The sequence below is a fragment of the Pelophylax lessonae genome (assembly GCF_965119305.1).
Source record: "Pelophylax lessonae genome assembly, chromosome: 1".
NCBI lineage: Eukaryota > Metazoa > Chordata > Amphibia > Anura > Ranidae > Pelophylax > Pelophylax lessonae.
The window spans coordinates 370999728-371016171 of NC_138768.1; the positions used below are offsets into that span (position 1 = coordinate 370999728).

General features: G+C 43.5%; 1 protein-coding gene across 1 annotated transcript in view; it reads right to left on the minus strand.

The window, feature by feature from the left end:
• Positions 1-16444, minus strand: part of MAMDC2 (MAM domain containing 2) — a 199326-nt gene that overhangs the window by 21404 nt on the left and 161478 nt on the right. The window contains 3 exon segments of the mRNA XM_082247924.1: positions 4259-4352; positions 6367-6623; positions 15869-16006. Coding sequence (XP_082104050.1) covers positions 4259-4352; positions 6367-6623; positions 15869-16006 — 489 coding nt within the window.

Sequence of the window (16444 nt, forward strand, 5' to 3'; positions counted from 1 at the left end):
TTGTACAAAGGGCTTTTTTTCTCAGAGAATAAGTGCATGAACTCAACCACGCCCCCCACTTTCCCCAAAGAGGGGGGCAGGATAGCACGCAGCAGCAAATGGTGGGTGTGGCCAAATTGCACTAAGAGTGGGAGAGTCTTAAAGGGGCATTACATAGCAAACGTGTGCTACATACAGAATGCAGAGTTTAAGAGTGCACAGTGTACAGGGTTTAGGAGTGCAAGGAGAACAGAGTGCATAGACCTGGAGTAAGTGGTGTACAGAATGAAGAGTTTAGGAGTGCAGGGTTTAGGAGTGTGTGGTGTACAGAGTGCATGGTTTAGGAGTGTGCGGTGTACAGTGTGAAGGGTTTAAGAGTGTGTGGTGTACAGAGTGCAGTATTTAGGAATGCACAGTGCTCGGAGTGTAGAGATCAGGAGTGCACTATGTAAAGAGTGCGGAGATCAGAAGTGCGTAGTAATAGAGTGCAGGGTTCAGGAGTGTGCTACATACAGTGTGCAAAGTTTAGAAGTGCACAGTGTAGAGAGCAGGGTTTAGGAGTGCATGGTGTACAGAGTGCAGAGATCAGGAGTGGGCAATAAACAGCGTGAAGGGTTTAGGAGTGCGTGGTGTACAGAGTGCAGGATTTTAGAGTGCAGAGATCAGAAGTGCAAGTGCATGGTGTAAAGAGTGCAGGGTTCAGGAATGCAGGAATGTGCTACATACACATTGCAGACAATGCAGAGTTAGGGCATGCCCTGTACAGAAAGCACAGTTCAGAACTGCATTTCTCACTGGCCACTTTAAATAAAAAATGAATACCCCCCCCCCTTACAAATCGTCTCCCACCCCCAAATCCTCATCCTGGACAGGATCGATATCCCTCTTCCAGTACAAGCCCCCCATCAATGTAAACTGTCTTCCCCTGCCATAAATACTTTTGTTTCTCCTCCTTTTTTTTTATCTCCCAACACAGACCTCAGATACAGCGCGGGCCCAGGATCCATGCGGGCGGAAAATGTTCTTTCTCCCTGGCTCCTCCTTGTGTGGTCTGTCATAAGACAAGTCAGAGCCGAGGAGAAGCCTAGGGAAAGCGAACAATACAAATGACATAAATCTTTCCCATAGTTAGTAAACGCAATAACTTTTGCGAAAACCAATCAAAATACGCTTATTGCGATTTTTTTTTTTACCAAATATATGTAGCAGAAAACAAATTGGCCTAAAATGTTAAAAAATTTAGATTTTTACATTTTTTTGGGGGGGAATTTCATATAAAAAAATTTGAAAAATATTGTTATTTCAAAATCCAATCAGTGGTTTTTAATTAAAAAAACACTAATAGTATGCTCAAAGAGCATTCTTACTGTTAGAAATCACTAGATTCTGATCGCTCCCACTTATTCCTAGCCGACAACATCATAACTATGGTCTTCCGCATTTCTGCAGTGCTTTATTTCTGCCCTCTGTATGTTTCCCTGGCCATAATCCGCGCATGCGCATTACACGCCGTATCCGTACCTTGTCAATGGGGAAGGAGTCTCGCGGGATCTCGGGGCTGACGCCGACAGAAGGAAATGACGCAGCCCCGGCATAGACCCAGTATTTTTCCAGCAGCCTAAGCTTGCCGGAAAATAAGGAATAACGGCGCTTGCGCAGGTGACGTCATTAAAAGAAAAAACAACAATTTTTTGAAAAGGAAGCAGGTAAGAGGAGCATAGAAAATAGCAAAAAATACAATAGCCTGCTATTATTCATTTAAAGAAACATGATCAAAATGGGGATACTACTACTTTAATCGAGCTACAAAGGGGTAAACTGTATAGTTTACTGCCCAGCAGAACCCTTTTGCCCTTAAAAATTCAGTAAGGTACACTCATTATGCCTAATTATTACAAAGGATGCAGCCTGCATTTATAATAAGAAACATTTCAGTCCCCCATGTACATAGATGTGTACTGCTGTCTGACTGGCTTCTGTTGAAAGGTCTTGCTGAAAGAATAGCATTTGATCAGCCAATGGCTGCAGCACTGATCAGTGTATTCTGACAGGGGAGAGCCCCCACTGTCAGAATATAGTAGCACAATGAGAGAGATCTCTGCATCCACATCGCTGTTGTTGATGCAGGGATCTGTGAGTTGCGTGTATACCCTAGTATTTTTACACCCTGGTAAGAATATTTATATTATGCTGCTTACATTCACATGCAAAGTTGTTGATGAAACTGTTAACTTGGATATGACCTGTAAAAAACAGCATCTCCTGCATTTTTCCTTTATACATTTGTAATTAATCAGATGCTAATTAGTATGCAATGTTGAGCCATAATTATAGTCAAGACACCTTTCAGCATATCGTGTATAAAGACCAAGGTTTATAATCTCTAATGTCAATCACAAAGCATGGAGCACTTTTTCCGGCACATTGTGGAGTACAGGAGTACAACATCTATGGACAAATGCTGTTATAACTACATAACAAATATATACCTCAAGCTATCCAGAATTTGCTTTTAAAAAAATTCTGTTTACACAAAGATTAAGAGAGAGTCGCTGACAAATTCAACAATGCTCTGTTAATTTACATGATCTCTCAACAGATAAAGTATGATAGTTAATAAAACTCCAATAAAGCTGATTGGATACTTTCTCAGCTGTACCAAGCTGTTATGGAAAAAAAACATTTATGAATCCGGCTGTCACCGTTACCAAACAATGAGATCAGCTGCTTTATAAGCCAAATGTACAAGTACTTGCCAAAATCTAATAGACACAAAGGAGAAATAGCTTTACAGATGCAGTAAGAGAGCCTCTCAAATAATTCTATATATAGTAATAAACAGCTAAATGGCCGGTTATAACTAGTAATAATGGATAGCTATAGTGCCTTGAAAAAGTATTCATACCCAGGACTGGCCCAAGACATTTTGCTGCCTGGGTCCAAGAATGAAATGCTGCCCCCCCCAAAAAAAAAAAAAAAAAAAATCATGCCCACCAAAAGGCCCCCACATCCATTATTTTATATCATGATAATTAAAATTAAATTTATAAGGAAGTCAGATTTACATGCAACAGGACCTTGTCTATATGAAAAATTATATGACATACCCATAGGTGTGCGCAGCCTATTGCATTAGGGTGTGCACCCCAAAGCTCAAACACACACGCATGTGTCCCTCTCCAATAAAGTTAACCCCTTCCCTCCCAGTGTCATTTTTACAGTAACAGTGCATATGTATAGCACTGATTACTGTAGTAATGTCACTGGTATCCCCAAAAGTGTCAAAAATGTCAGTCAAGGGTCCGATCTGTCCGCCGCAATGTCGTAGTCCCACAAAAAAAATTGCAGATCGCCGCCATTACTAGTTAAAAAAAAATCAATAAAAATGACATAAATTTCCCGTAGTTAGTAGCTGCGATAACTTTTGCGCAAACCAATCAAAATACGCTTATTGCGATTTTTTTTTACCAAAAATATGTAGCAGAAAACAAATTGGCCTAAAATGTTAAAAAATTTAGATTTTTACATTTTTTTGGGGCAGAATTTCATATAAAAAAATGTGAAAAATATTGTTATTTTTCCAAAATTGTCGCTCTTTTTTTGTATATAGCGCAAAAAGTAAAAATCGCACAGGTGATCAAATACCACCAAAAGAAAGCTCTATTTGTGGGGGAAAAAAGGACATAAATGTAATTTGGGTACAGCGTTGCACGACTGCACAATTGTCCGTTAAAGTAACGCAGTACCGAATTGCAAAATATGGCCTGGTCAGGAATGGGGTAAAATCTTCCGGTCTTAAAGCGGTTAAAAATACACTCATTGAGAATTTTTTTGTTAAAGACATGTAGCTAAATACATTTTGGCCTAAATATATGACAAAAATTGAATATATTGGATATTTTTTAACTGTCAAAGTAGAAAAATATTATTTTTTCAAAATTGTCACATTTTTTTATTAATATCGCAAAAAATAAAAAGCGCAGAGGTGATCAAATACCACCAAAAGAAAGCTCTGTTTGTGGGGAAAAAAAGGAAGTAAATTTTGTTTGGGTACGACATTGCATGACCGCACAATTGTCAGTTAAATTCGCACAGTGCAGAATCGCAAAAAGTGGCCTGGACGTAAGACAGCAAAATCCTCCGGTGGTAAAGTGGTAAATGTTTTTCATAGCTATACCTGCAAAAGAGGCCAGCTTGAAGTGATCTAGCAGGACTTAATTTTCTGACCAAAGTTCAACAATTTATGTAGGAAAATAAACATAAAACAAAATATGTATACCTTTTTCTCCATTACAGAATTCTGAGGAAAATGAAATGTCATCTACAGCAACATATCCTGCTTGGATGCCATTAAATGCAACTTCAAAGACAACCTGAAATGAAAGAACAGAATAAAATAAATGGTAATATTTTTAACACTATCAGTAATTCAATTTTGTTTAATCTGAATGAAAAGATAAATTACACATCAGTTATTGTGGGAAAAAATAATATTACACAGGTATGGAATATAAATGCATAATTATTGTTTTACCCATCTTTATTATAAGTTGTTCTGCATTTTTTAGGTTCAGTTGTTCTCCATTTTTAAGTTCACTTGCCATATTCAGCATATGAGAAGAGTGAAGCAGAACCTCCAACAAATCACCTTTTAGACATGAATGAATTAAAGGATGACTGTGCTTGCGGTGCCACTAACTTGGCTCTAAATATCCTTTTAGGACTTTTAGGACTAATGAGGTCCTTTTAGGACCTCATTAGAAGAGATGGCTTTGTGCCATCCTCTGTGCTTGTACTCTTCTAAATTCTGCTCCAAATTTACTATGCTGATGAAGCAATTGCTGGGGGGAGGCTTTTGGAATATAGACTCTGCGGCAGGTTGAATGCACAACCTACCTCCTCTCTGGCAAGAGTCCGCTGATCTCTTGAGTTAGGTGCAATGTCCCATTTTGTTTTTATTGTGCAGTCTGCAACTCCAATACCAACTTTAGCATCTGCGCTTAAAGTGAAGTTATCCTTTAAAGTCAAAAGAGTGCATGCATAAAAATTGGAAGAAGGAAGCATTCCCATGAAAAACAACTATACACCAGCATTTTTTTTTTTTCTAGAGCATTTTGGAAAATTCAAGTTAACATTTGCCTGAGTGGTAATCTACCATTTGTGGGGCAGAAACTGCCATGATGTAAAATGAGAATCAGCACTGTGTACAGTGTGCAAAGGGATAGATTTACTAAAACTGAATCACTGAGAATCTGGTGCAGCTGTGCATGGCAGCCAATCAGCTTCTAACTTCAGCTTGTTCAGTTAAGCTTTGGCAATAAAACCTGGAAGCTGACTGGTTCCTATTAAGAGTTGCACCAGATTTTACACTCTACGGTTTTAGTAAATAATCCCCAAGGTCTATTATCCAGCATATCTACCTAGTATTTCTCTGAAAACATTTCACCTTTCCTACATTAACCTGCTGAAAATAAACAATTTAACTAATATAGATGCATAACACCGAGCTCATAATATTTCCTCCTCCACGTGCCCCTTCCCCGGAATTCTCTGTCAAGATCAATGGAACAACTATCAGTCCTTCCACACATGCCAGGGTGCTAGGGGTAACCCTGGACTCTGCACTGACCTTTCAGGCTCACATCCAATCCCTGTCCAAATCATGCCGCCTTAACCTCCGCAACATCGCTAGAATATGGCCCTTTTTAACCAATGACACCACCAAGCTTTTAATTCACGCCATGGTTATCTCTTGCCTCGACTATTGCAACTCCCTCCTCATTGGATTACCCTTACATAGATTATCCCCCCTTCAATCCATAATGAATGGTGCTGCAAGACTTATCCACCTTACCAACCGTTCAGTGTCCTCCACATCTCTCTGCCAATCCCTTCACTGGCTTCCACTCACCCAACGAATACAATTCAAAGTGCTAACAATAGTTTAAAAAGCCATCCACAACTCCTGCTCTCTAGCTCCCTCATCACCTCTTCCTATGCTCGCTTCCAGGATTTCTCCAGAGCTTCTCCCATTCTTTGGAACTCTCTACCCCGATCTGTCCGACTGTCCGACTGTCCCCTAATCTATCCATCTTTAGACGATCCCTGAAAACCCTTCTCTTTAGAGAAGCCTACCCGGCTACTAACTAATAACACTGTTTCACTTGCTCCATCAGCTCATCCCCCACAGCTATTGCCTTTTGTATCAATTGACCCTCCCTTTTAGATTGTAAGCTCTAACGAGCAGGGCCCTCTGATTCCTTTTGTTCCAAATTGTATAGTAACTGTAATGTCTGCCTTAATTTTGTTAAGCGCTGCGCAAACTGTTGGCGCTATATAAATCCTGTATAATAATAATAATAAAAATAAAAATAACACTAGCCTTACCTCTACTGGGAATAATGCATTTAGGTTAACCTCTGCCAGGTTCCATTCCCCTTGCCGTACATCTCTCATTTTCCAGAGTTCCTCATAGCTGCCATGCAAGTCTCTAGTGTAGACCATAAAAACATTGCTGCTTTCGCGCTGAATTCGATAATAAAAAGAAAGGCAGCCAGATATTGGAGTTATAATCAAAGGGGAGACCAACTGAGCTACTTCTTGGAACCGCTTGGCATAAACAGAGTCAACATACATATAGTGACCTATAATTAAAAAGAAGACATGTAATTAAATCAAGGATTCTAAAACGTTATTAACATAGCAGCATTTGATCAAGGTGGTATAAAGTATAAGCTTCCCCAAACAAGAGGCTATCTGCTCAGCTGACGGATGGCATATTACACTAGAGGGCTCATTATCCAAAACAATATTTTGGGTCACTGGCATAAATGCCGCTTGCTGTCAGATGTCTGCCAACATACAGTTGTGAGGGAAAGCTTGTAAGCCCTAAGGAATTATCTGGATTTCTGCATGATTTCCTCCTAAAATTCGTTTTGATATGCATCTAGGTCATAATAGCAAAGATGGACTTTTTTTTATCAGACAACACACATTTCACATTGCATTATCTTTACCGAACAAATGGATTAACCATCTCATGACCAGAGGTCATCAATACCTAGATGCCCAGACCAAATTTAGCATTGTCAGTAAGCATCGGTTAACAATAACTTACGGTACCTAAAAAAAAGGCTTTTATTTATTACAATGTTTTAATTTTACTTTTGTTTTATTTTTACTTTTAATTTTATTTTATTTACCCTTCTCAGAATTATTCCTATTATAGGCTTAAAATTGGACAAAGAAAAAAGGGAAAACAAAAAAAGGTAGTGTATTAAAAATGATTATATTTTTTAAATTCTAATTTGTCCTTCAAATAATACATTTCTTTGGGCACAGCAATTGTCCAAAGAAAGCAATACACCAGCAGTTGTCACCGATATGGACAGCTGTTATGTTAACAAACAAAGCTACTGTATAGCTGGTAACAATTTCATTAACCAAACGTTTTGGTTTTTTATAAGTGAAGATCTGGATCTATCAGTAACAGCACAGTTCTCACAGCTAGGAGCACACAGCATTGCATGCTCCTAGTTTCAAAGAGTTGCAAAGAGAAGGAAGATAAAAGTGGTTGTAAAGCTCAGACATGAAATATGAACAAAGCCTATCCCTCTATAATGGGTACTTGTCTCAATCTAGAACACTAAATGTTATCTCTGTCTGCTGCCTCATTACTCTGCTATTTGTATGAGTCACTTCGGACAAGTTTTCCTAATACCAAGAGGTAAAAAGGTGCCAAGGGAGAGAGCGCCACCACACAGCCTGTGATTGACAGATTGTTCCTGCATGCGGTGTAATGGGGGGGGGGGGTGTCCTCCAATCAGCTCTCACTAAGCTCTACAGAGTGTAACTTCAGCTCCCTGCACCTTGTTTTCTAAAAGGCTCAGACAAGCTGTATACATTCTGCACTTTGAATGACTGTAGAGAAGAGGGTGCTGCAGATAAACAGATGCAACTTATGTAGGAGGATTTATTTCATCTCTGTGTATCATCCAAAATCGGTGACTTCACTGGGTATATATATGTAAGCGTTTACAACCACTTTAAAATGGTTGTTAAGGCAGAAGGTTTTTTTAACTCAATCCGTTTTTAATGCATTAAGATAAAAAGCCTTCTGTGTAGAGCAGCCGCCCTCAGCCCCACTAATACCTACCTGAGCCCCATCCCAATCCAGTGATGTTGCAGGAGTGTCTCGGCTGCCCAGAACTCCCCTCCTTATTGGCTAAGACAGCAGCACTAAGCCATTGCCTCCTGCAGCTGTCAATCAGTCAGTCAGCCAAAGAGGAGAGAAAGGGGATGGGGTCAGGCCTTGACTCCATGTTTGAATGGACACAGGGAGCTGTGGCTGTTGAGTGGCCCCATAGCAAGCTGCCTGCTGTGCAGGCACTCAACAGGAGGGAGGGGCCAGGAGCACCGTAGAGGGACCCAAGAAGAGGAGGATCTGGCCTGTTCTGTGCAAAACCACTGTACAGAGCAGGTAAGTATAACATGTTCGTTATTTTTAAACAAAAATAAACAAGACTTACCTATCACTTTATCATCTTGGCGTGGGGCATCGTGCTAAGGAATGTAAATCTACAGACTGCATGCAGGAAGGATTAAACAATCAAGGTGATTGGTGAAAAAGCACATAAATCCTTTTATTAATCACTTTTGTAGCTGTTGTTCAGATTTTGGCATTGGTTAGGCCAGGAATTGGCAAACTACGGCCCAGCGGACCTTTTAATCTGGCCCGTGGAGCGTGCAGTGTTCCCCAACCCCCGGCCCGCGGACCGATACCGTGGATCAAATGGTACCGGGCCGCCTGAGGAACTTCGGCAGTGGCGGCCGGGGCGCACAGAGCAGTGCGGCCCGAGCCAGCCCATTGTGTGACAATAGCGAATGAAAATTTGTTATTGTCACACGGATCCTCCTCCTGGCCAATTATTATTATACAGGATTTATATAGCGCCATGCCATTGGCCGAGGAGGAGGCGGGAGGACTAAGGACTCGAGGAGACGTCAGGGGACTGAAGAGAAGCGCTGCCTGAGGTAAGTGCACTAGTCTCGCGGGGGGGGCCTGGCATATCTGCATTGAAAGGGGGCACGCTGGCATATCTGCATTGACAGGGGGCACGCTGGCATATCTGCATTGACAGGGGGCACGCTGGCATATCTGCATTAAAAGGGGGCACGCTGGCATATCTGCATTGAAAGGGGGCACGCTGGCATATTTGCATGTAAAGGGGGCCCCCTGGCATATCTGCATTGAAAGGGGGCACGCTGGCATATTTGCATGTAAAGGGGGCCCCCTGGCATATCTGCATTGAAAGGGGGCCCCCTGGCATATCTGCATTGAAAGGGGGCACACTGGCATATCTGCATTGAAAGGGGGCAGGCTGGCATATCTGCATTGAAAGGAAGCACATTGGCATATCTGCATTGAAAGGGGCCCCCTGGCATATCTGCATTGAAAGGGGACACGCTGGCATATCTGCATTGAAAGGGGGCCCCCTGGCATATCTGCATTGAAAGGGGGCACGCTGGCATATCTGCATTGAAAGGGGGCACGCTGGCATCTCTGCATTGAAAGGGGGCACACATACACACCATCCATCTACTCTTGGTCCGGCCCCCGGGTCCAATATATGAACCCATTGCGGCCCTCGAGTCAAAAAGTTTGCCCACCCCTGGGTTAGGCTATATCCAGGACCATTCCTGTATATAGAATGGTTTAAGTTTGTGTATATTTAGGGATATCTTGCTTAAACAGCATGCTTAAAAAAATACCAATGCAAGATTGAGGTCAGGACTCTGACTTGGCGATCCTCACAACTGTGATTACATAGCACTTCATAGAAAGTTACCATATAATTTTTAAACTGACGGAAAGTAGTCATATTCAAGAGAAAGAACAGCTGCATATCAATTTCCTGCATGGAGACACCAGTAACATGAAAATGACTAAGTTCTAAAATACAGATGTAACTGATTTTACTTATAGTGGTGAGCCAAGACATATGCAGTCCATCCCAACAGTGAATGTAAGCTGTCTAGCTAGCAGGTTCAGTCTCATGTTGAAAGTTTATTTAAAACACATTTGGTCTAGTATACATTTACTAAACAGAAAATTGTTAGATTCATAGAGTATACTAGCAAACCTGTACCCATTCCAGAATAGTTAGATTTGTGGAATGGAGCAGATTTGTAGAGCAAAGTGTAATGTGCAGGTAGTGGAGTAGTGGGGGACAGATGAGGAAGAGGGCACTTGTGGAATGGAGCTGATTGTCAGAGCAGAGTGTGATGGGCAGGTAGTGGAGTTGTGGGGGACAGATGAGGAAGAGGGCCCTTGTGGAACAGAGCTGATTCTCAGAGTAGAGTGTAATGAGCAGGTAGTGGGGTGGTAGGGGACAGATAAGGAAGAGGGCAATTGTGGAACGGAGCTGATTGTCAGAACAGAGTGTAATGTGCAGGTAGTGGGGTGGTAGGGGACAGATAAGGAAGAGGGCAATTGTGGAACGGAGCTGATTGTCAGAACAGAGTGTAATGTGCTGGTAGTGGGGTGGTGGGGGACAGATGAGGAAGAGGGCATTTGTGGAATGGAGCTGATTGTAAGAACAGGGTGTAATGTGCTGGTAGTGGGTTGGTGGGGGACAGACGAGGAAGAGACACTTGTGGAACTGAGCTTATTGTCAGAGCAGAGTGTAATGGGTAGGTAGTGGAGTGGTAGGGGACAGACGAGGAAAAGGGCACTTGTCGAACTGAGCTGATTGTCAGAGCAGAGTGTAATGTGCTGGTAGTGGGGTGGTGGGGGACAGATGAGAAAGAGGACAATAATTCAAAGAAAATGTGACCGCACTCAGGAGAAGTTGAAGAAAGAAGTATTTAATCCCCCGTATAATAGAATACAAACAGTGCTTCATAAAGACACGGGACAGGTAAACGCGTTTCACGATTCCACAGATCGCTTAATCATTACCAAGGAGGAAGAGGACACTTGTGGAATGGAGCTGACTGTCAGAACAGAGTTCAATGTGCAGGTAGTGGAGTGGTGGCGGACAGATGAGGAAGAGGGCACTTGTGGAATGTAGCTGATTGTCAGAGCAGAGTGTGATGGGCAGGTAGTGGAGTTGTGGGGGACAGATGAGGAAGAGGGCACTTGTGGAACAAAGCTGATTCTCAGAGTAGAGTGTAATGAGCAGGTAGTGGAGTGGTGGGGGACAGATAAGGAAGAGGGCACTTGTGGAACAAAGCTGATTCTCAGAGCAGAGTGTAATGAGCAGGTAGTGGGGTGGTAGGGGACAGATAAGGAAGAGGGCACTTGTGGAACGGAGCTGATTGTCAGAACAGAGTGTAATGTGCAGGTAGTGGAGTGGTGGCGGAGAGATGAGGAAGAGGTCACTTGTGGAATGTAGCTGATTGTCAGAGCAGAGTGTGATGGGCAGGTAGTGGAGTTGTGGGGGACAGATGAGGAAGAGGGCACTTGTGGAACAGAGCGGATTGTCAGAGCAGAGTGTAATGGGCAGGAACTGGAGTGGTGGGGGACAGACGAAGAAAAGGGTACTTGTGGAAAGTATTGATTGTCAGAGCAGAGTGTAATGTGCAGGAACTGGAGTGGTGGGAGGACAGATAAGGAAGAGGGCACTTGTGGAACGGAGCTGATTGTTAGAGCAGAGTGTAGTGTGCAGGTAGTGGAGTGGTGGGGGGACAGATGAGGAAGAGGGCACTTGTGGAACGGATTGATTGTCAGAACAGAGTGTAATGTGCAGGTAGTGGAGTGGTGGGGGACAGACGAGGAAGAGGGCACTTGTGGAACTGAGCTGATTGTCAGAACAGAGTGTAATGTGCAGATAGTGGGGTGGTGGGGGACAGACGAGGAAGAGGGCACTTGTGGAACTGAGCTGATTGTCAGAACAGAGTGTAATGTGCAGGTAGTGGGGTGGTAGGGGACAGATAAGGAAGAGGGCACTTGTGGAACGGAGCTGATTGTCAGAACAGAGTGTAATGTGCTGGTAGTGGGGTGGTGGGGGATAGATGAGGAAGAGGGCATTTGTGGAATGGAGCTGATTGTCAGAACAGGGTGTAATGTGCTGGTAGTGGGTTGGTGGGGGACAGTTGAGGAAGAGGGCACTTGTGGAACTGAGCTTATTGTCAGAGCAGAGTGTAAATGGTAGGTAGTGGAGTGGTAGGGTGACAGACGAGGAAGAGGGCACTTGTCGAACTGAGCTGATTGTCAGAGCAGAGTGTAATGTGCTGGTAGTGGAGTGGTGAGGGACAGATGAGGAAGAGGGCACTTGTGGAACTGAGCTTATTGTCAGAGCAGAGTGTAATGGGTAGGTAGTGGAGTGGTAGGGGACAGATAAGTAAGAGGGCACTTGTCGAACTGAGCTGATTGTCAGAGCAGAGTGTAATGTGCTGGTAGTGGGGTGGTGGGGGAAAGATGAGCAAGAGGACAATAATTCAAAGAAAATGTGACCGCACTCAGGAGAAGTTGAAGAAAGAAGTATTTAATCCCCCCGTATAATAGAATACAAACAGTGCTTCATAAAGACACGGGACAGGTAAACGCGTTTCACAATTCCACAGATCGCTTAATCATTACCAAGGAGGAAGAGGACACTTGTGGAACGGAGCTGACTGCCAGAACAGAGTTCAATGTGCAGGTAGTGGAGTAGTGGCAGACAGATGAGGAAGAGGTCACTTGTGGAATGTAGCTGATTGTCAGAGCAGAGTGTGATGGGCAGGTAGTGGAGTTGTGGGGGACAGATGAGGAAGAGGGCACTTGTGGAACAGAGCTGATTGTCAGAGCAGAGTGTAATGGGCAGGAACTGGAGTGGTGGGGGACAGACGAAGAAAAGGGTACTTGTGGAAAGTATTGATTGTCAGAGCAGAGTGTAATGTGCAGGAACTGGAGTGGTGGGAGGACAGATAAGGAAGAGGGCACTTGTGGAACGGAGCTGATTGTTAGAGCAGAGTGTAGTGTGCAGGTAGTGGAGTGGTGGGGGGACAGATGAGGAAGAGGGCACTTGTGGAACGGATTGATTGTCAGAACAGAGTGTAATGTGCAGATAGTGGGGTGGCGGGGGACAGACGAGGAAGAGGGCACTTGTGGAACTGAGCTGATTGTCAGAACAGAGTGTAATGGGCAGGTAGTGGAGTGGTGGGGGACAGATGAGGAAAAGGGCACTTGTGGAACGGATTGATTGTCAGAACAGAGAGTAATGTGCAGGTGGTGGGGGACAGATGAGGAAAAGGGCACTTGTGGAACAGATTGATTGTCAGAGCAGAGTGTAGTGTGCTGGTAGTGGGGTGGTAGGGGACAGATGAGGAAGAGGGCACTTGTGGAACGGAACTGATTGTCAGAGCAGTGTAATGTTCAGGTAGTTCGGTGGTGGGGGACAGATAAGTAAGAGGGCACTTGTGGAACGGAGCTGATTGTCAGAACACAGTGTAATGTGCTGGTAGTGGGGTGGTGGGGGACAGACGAGGAAGAGGGCACTTGTGGAATGGAGCTGATTGTCAGAACAGAGTGTAATGTGCAGGTGGTGGGGACAGATGAGGAAGAGGGCGTTTGTGGAACAGAGCTGATTGTCAGAGCAGAGTGTGATGGGCAGTTAGTGGAGTAGTGGGGGACAGATGAGGAAGAGGGCACTTGTGGAACGGAGCTTATTGTCAGAGCAGTGTAATGTTCAGGTAGTTGGGTGGTGGGGGACAGATAAGGAAGAGGGCACTTGTGGAACGGAGCTGATTGTCAGAACAGAGTGTAATGTGCTGGTAGTGGGGTGGTGGGGGACAGACGAGGAAGAGGGCACTTGTGGAATGGAGCTGATTGTCCGAACAGAGTGTAATGTCCAAGTGGTGGGGACAGACGAGGAAGAGGGCGTTTGTGGAACGGAGCTGATTGTCAGAGCAGAGTGTGATGGGCAGTTAGTGGAGTAGTGGTGGACAGATGAGGAAGAGGGCACTTGTGGAACGGAGCTGATTGTCAGAGCACAGTGTAATGGGCACTTGTGGAACAGAGCTGATTGTCAGAACAGAGGGCAATGTGCAGGTGGTGGGGGACAGATGCCCCAGTTGTGAACTCACAACTACAAAAGCATATTCTAATACAGCAAATATTATATACTAATGAAAATTATTTTTCTTTTTTTTTTTTTAAATAAATAGTGTGTTCTTTTTCAGATGTCTAATTCTGTGGTCATGTGACCACACAGCCAGCCTCCATTCACACCCCTCCATGCAAAGAGGGGGGAGGCTGCATGCATAGTAGGCAGACAGGCCAGAAATAACACCACACACAGCAGGTAAGTATGCTTCCAGTATGTGTTGACTGCAGGTTTGACAGTGAGGCTCCTTCTGTTTGCATTGATGAAACAGAGGAAATGGTTGTGAGAGCATATCACAGGGGATGCATTGTGAGTGGGTGGTGGGGGGGAAAGAGGGATTCAGAGTGGGGTGGCCATGAGGAATGCACTGCAGTGTAAGCAGAGAGGGAATAAAGGCTAGGTGGATGGGAGGGATTCATGGTAAATGCAGGCATGAAGTGGCTGGGAGAGATGCAGAGTGTCTGGAGGAATGCGCTGTGAAAGGGTGGTGGTAGTTGGGAGGGATGCAGTTTGAGTAGAGGGTGCGAGATGACCTGGGAGGGATGCAGTGTAAGTGGAAAAGAAGAGAAGGGTCTAGAAAGGATTTGTGGTAAATGGGGGGTGAGGTGGCTGGGAAGGATACAGCATGACTGGCAAGGGGGGTGTTGAGGTGGCCAGGCTATGCCTAATACACAGACTTACTATCCCTGGCTCCAGCTCCATGCAGATACAGGGAATTCTTCAGTTCCAGACTTACCTTGCAGCTCTTTTTGTCTAATGACATAGTTAGGTGTGTCTGGGACAGAACATCTCCCTGAAGTTGCTGAGTGTCCCCACTGATCATGAGGTCTGCATGGAGTAGGAGCTGGTGAGTCTATGTGTGTTTCAGCAGGGCCTCATGCTGATAAGGGGTCTGGAAGGGAAGGGAAAAAGGGGGTACCAGTGGGGAAAGTGACTGGAAACACATAACCCACACTTTCCTTGTTTACGTAATAATTCTAACATATAATGCTAGATTACAATTATTGCTGATATATTAAAGTGTATGGAAAGCCAATATTTTTTGGATATAGTAGAAAATGCTTAAGACCCCTGTCAGGTATTATTTATTGTCTGTGCCCACTCAGGGAGAATTATTTTTCACTTAAGCCTGGTACACACGATGAGAATATCGAACGAATGATCTCATGTAGACTGGTCATTGAAGAAATGTCTGAATGAGCATGTATGCCTGGCTGCTGGGCAGAGCTAGCGGGGAGAACCTGGACAGTATTCCTTCTGCTCTTATGGGAGTAGCGCTACACATATCCAATTACAGACTTTCCACATAGGTTTTTTAAGGGGATGAATCTGTGAATCAGGGCAATGGTGGAAGGCAGACAAGGTAAGATCAAGCACTTTATGATGCCTGCTACCAAGCTGCAGTATTACTTTTATTTATTCATCCTTTAATAATGTTAAATGATGTGAATATTAGGAAAACATTTTGTGCTTTTTGGTTAGTAATCGTATGTGTTGAATGTGTTTTTCTTTTCCCTGCTTTTGATGCCACTTTATCAATGTGTTATTAGAAATAACAGCCCATGTGAGGGCCTTAGTAATTGTTTAGCAGAATTAATACACTGCCTGCTCATTTGATAGCTATTGAAGGGAGAAATCACAAATAATTCATAAAAAACAATCATTAAAAAGCCACTTCAAAAATAATTTTAAGGGATTTCCGATAAACATGTTACTAAAATACATCATAATTACTTATTTTTTAACATACTTTATTCCAATCGCCCTATGTCAACCACCTCTATTTTTTATTTCCAACTTACCTAGCTCACTGTTAAGAGTGTGGTCTTTAGGCATGATAGCCTGTGCATTTCTGATGTTGCCTCCTCCAACAAACCAGTTTACGTTTGGGTTCCAGTTGTTCATGTAACCACAAAGATGGTTTTCTTCAAAGTCACACTCTACAATAAAACATAAGGGTCAACAATAATAGGAACATAACTGATGTGGTATTTTTATCAATACATGTTTGCTATGTCTACAATCATAAATCATTTTTCTGTTCAATATATTTTACTTTGTCATAAAAAAGAAACACAAATACATTGTACAGGTAGATGCCCAAAATGTCAACAAAGTATCAATCATATCAAGAGTAATACAAACATTAATGTATTACTAACAACACTTGGTCAATAAAGCAGAACAATAGGAGAAATGGTGGCTACAGGGCCAATGTGGCAAATTGACCTTAGTGCCAAACACGGCATCATCCCAAAAGAAGAAAAAAGAGAAAAAGAACGGGGGGGGGAGAGGGGGTCGGGGGGAAAGGGAGCGAGGTGTGACGCAAGGGGTATCCAGTCCACTAGGATGCCTCTTATGCGGCTCCCAGGCTCACC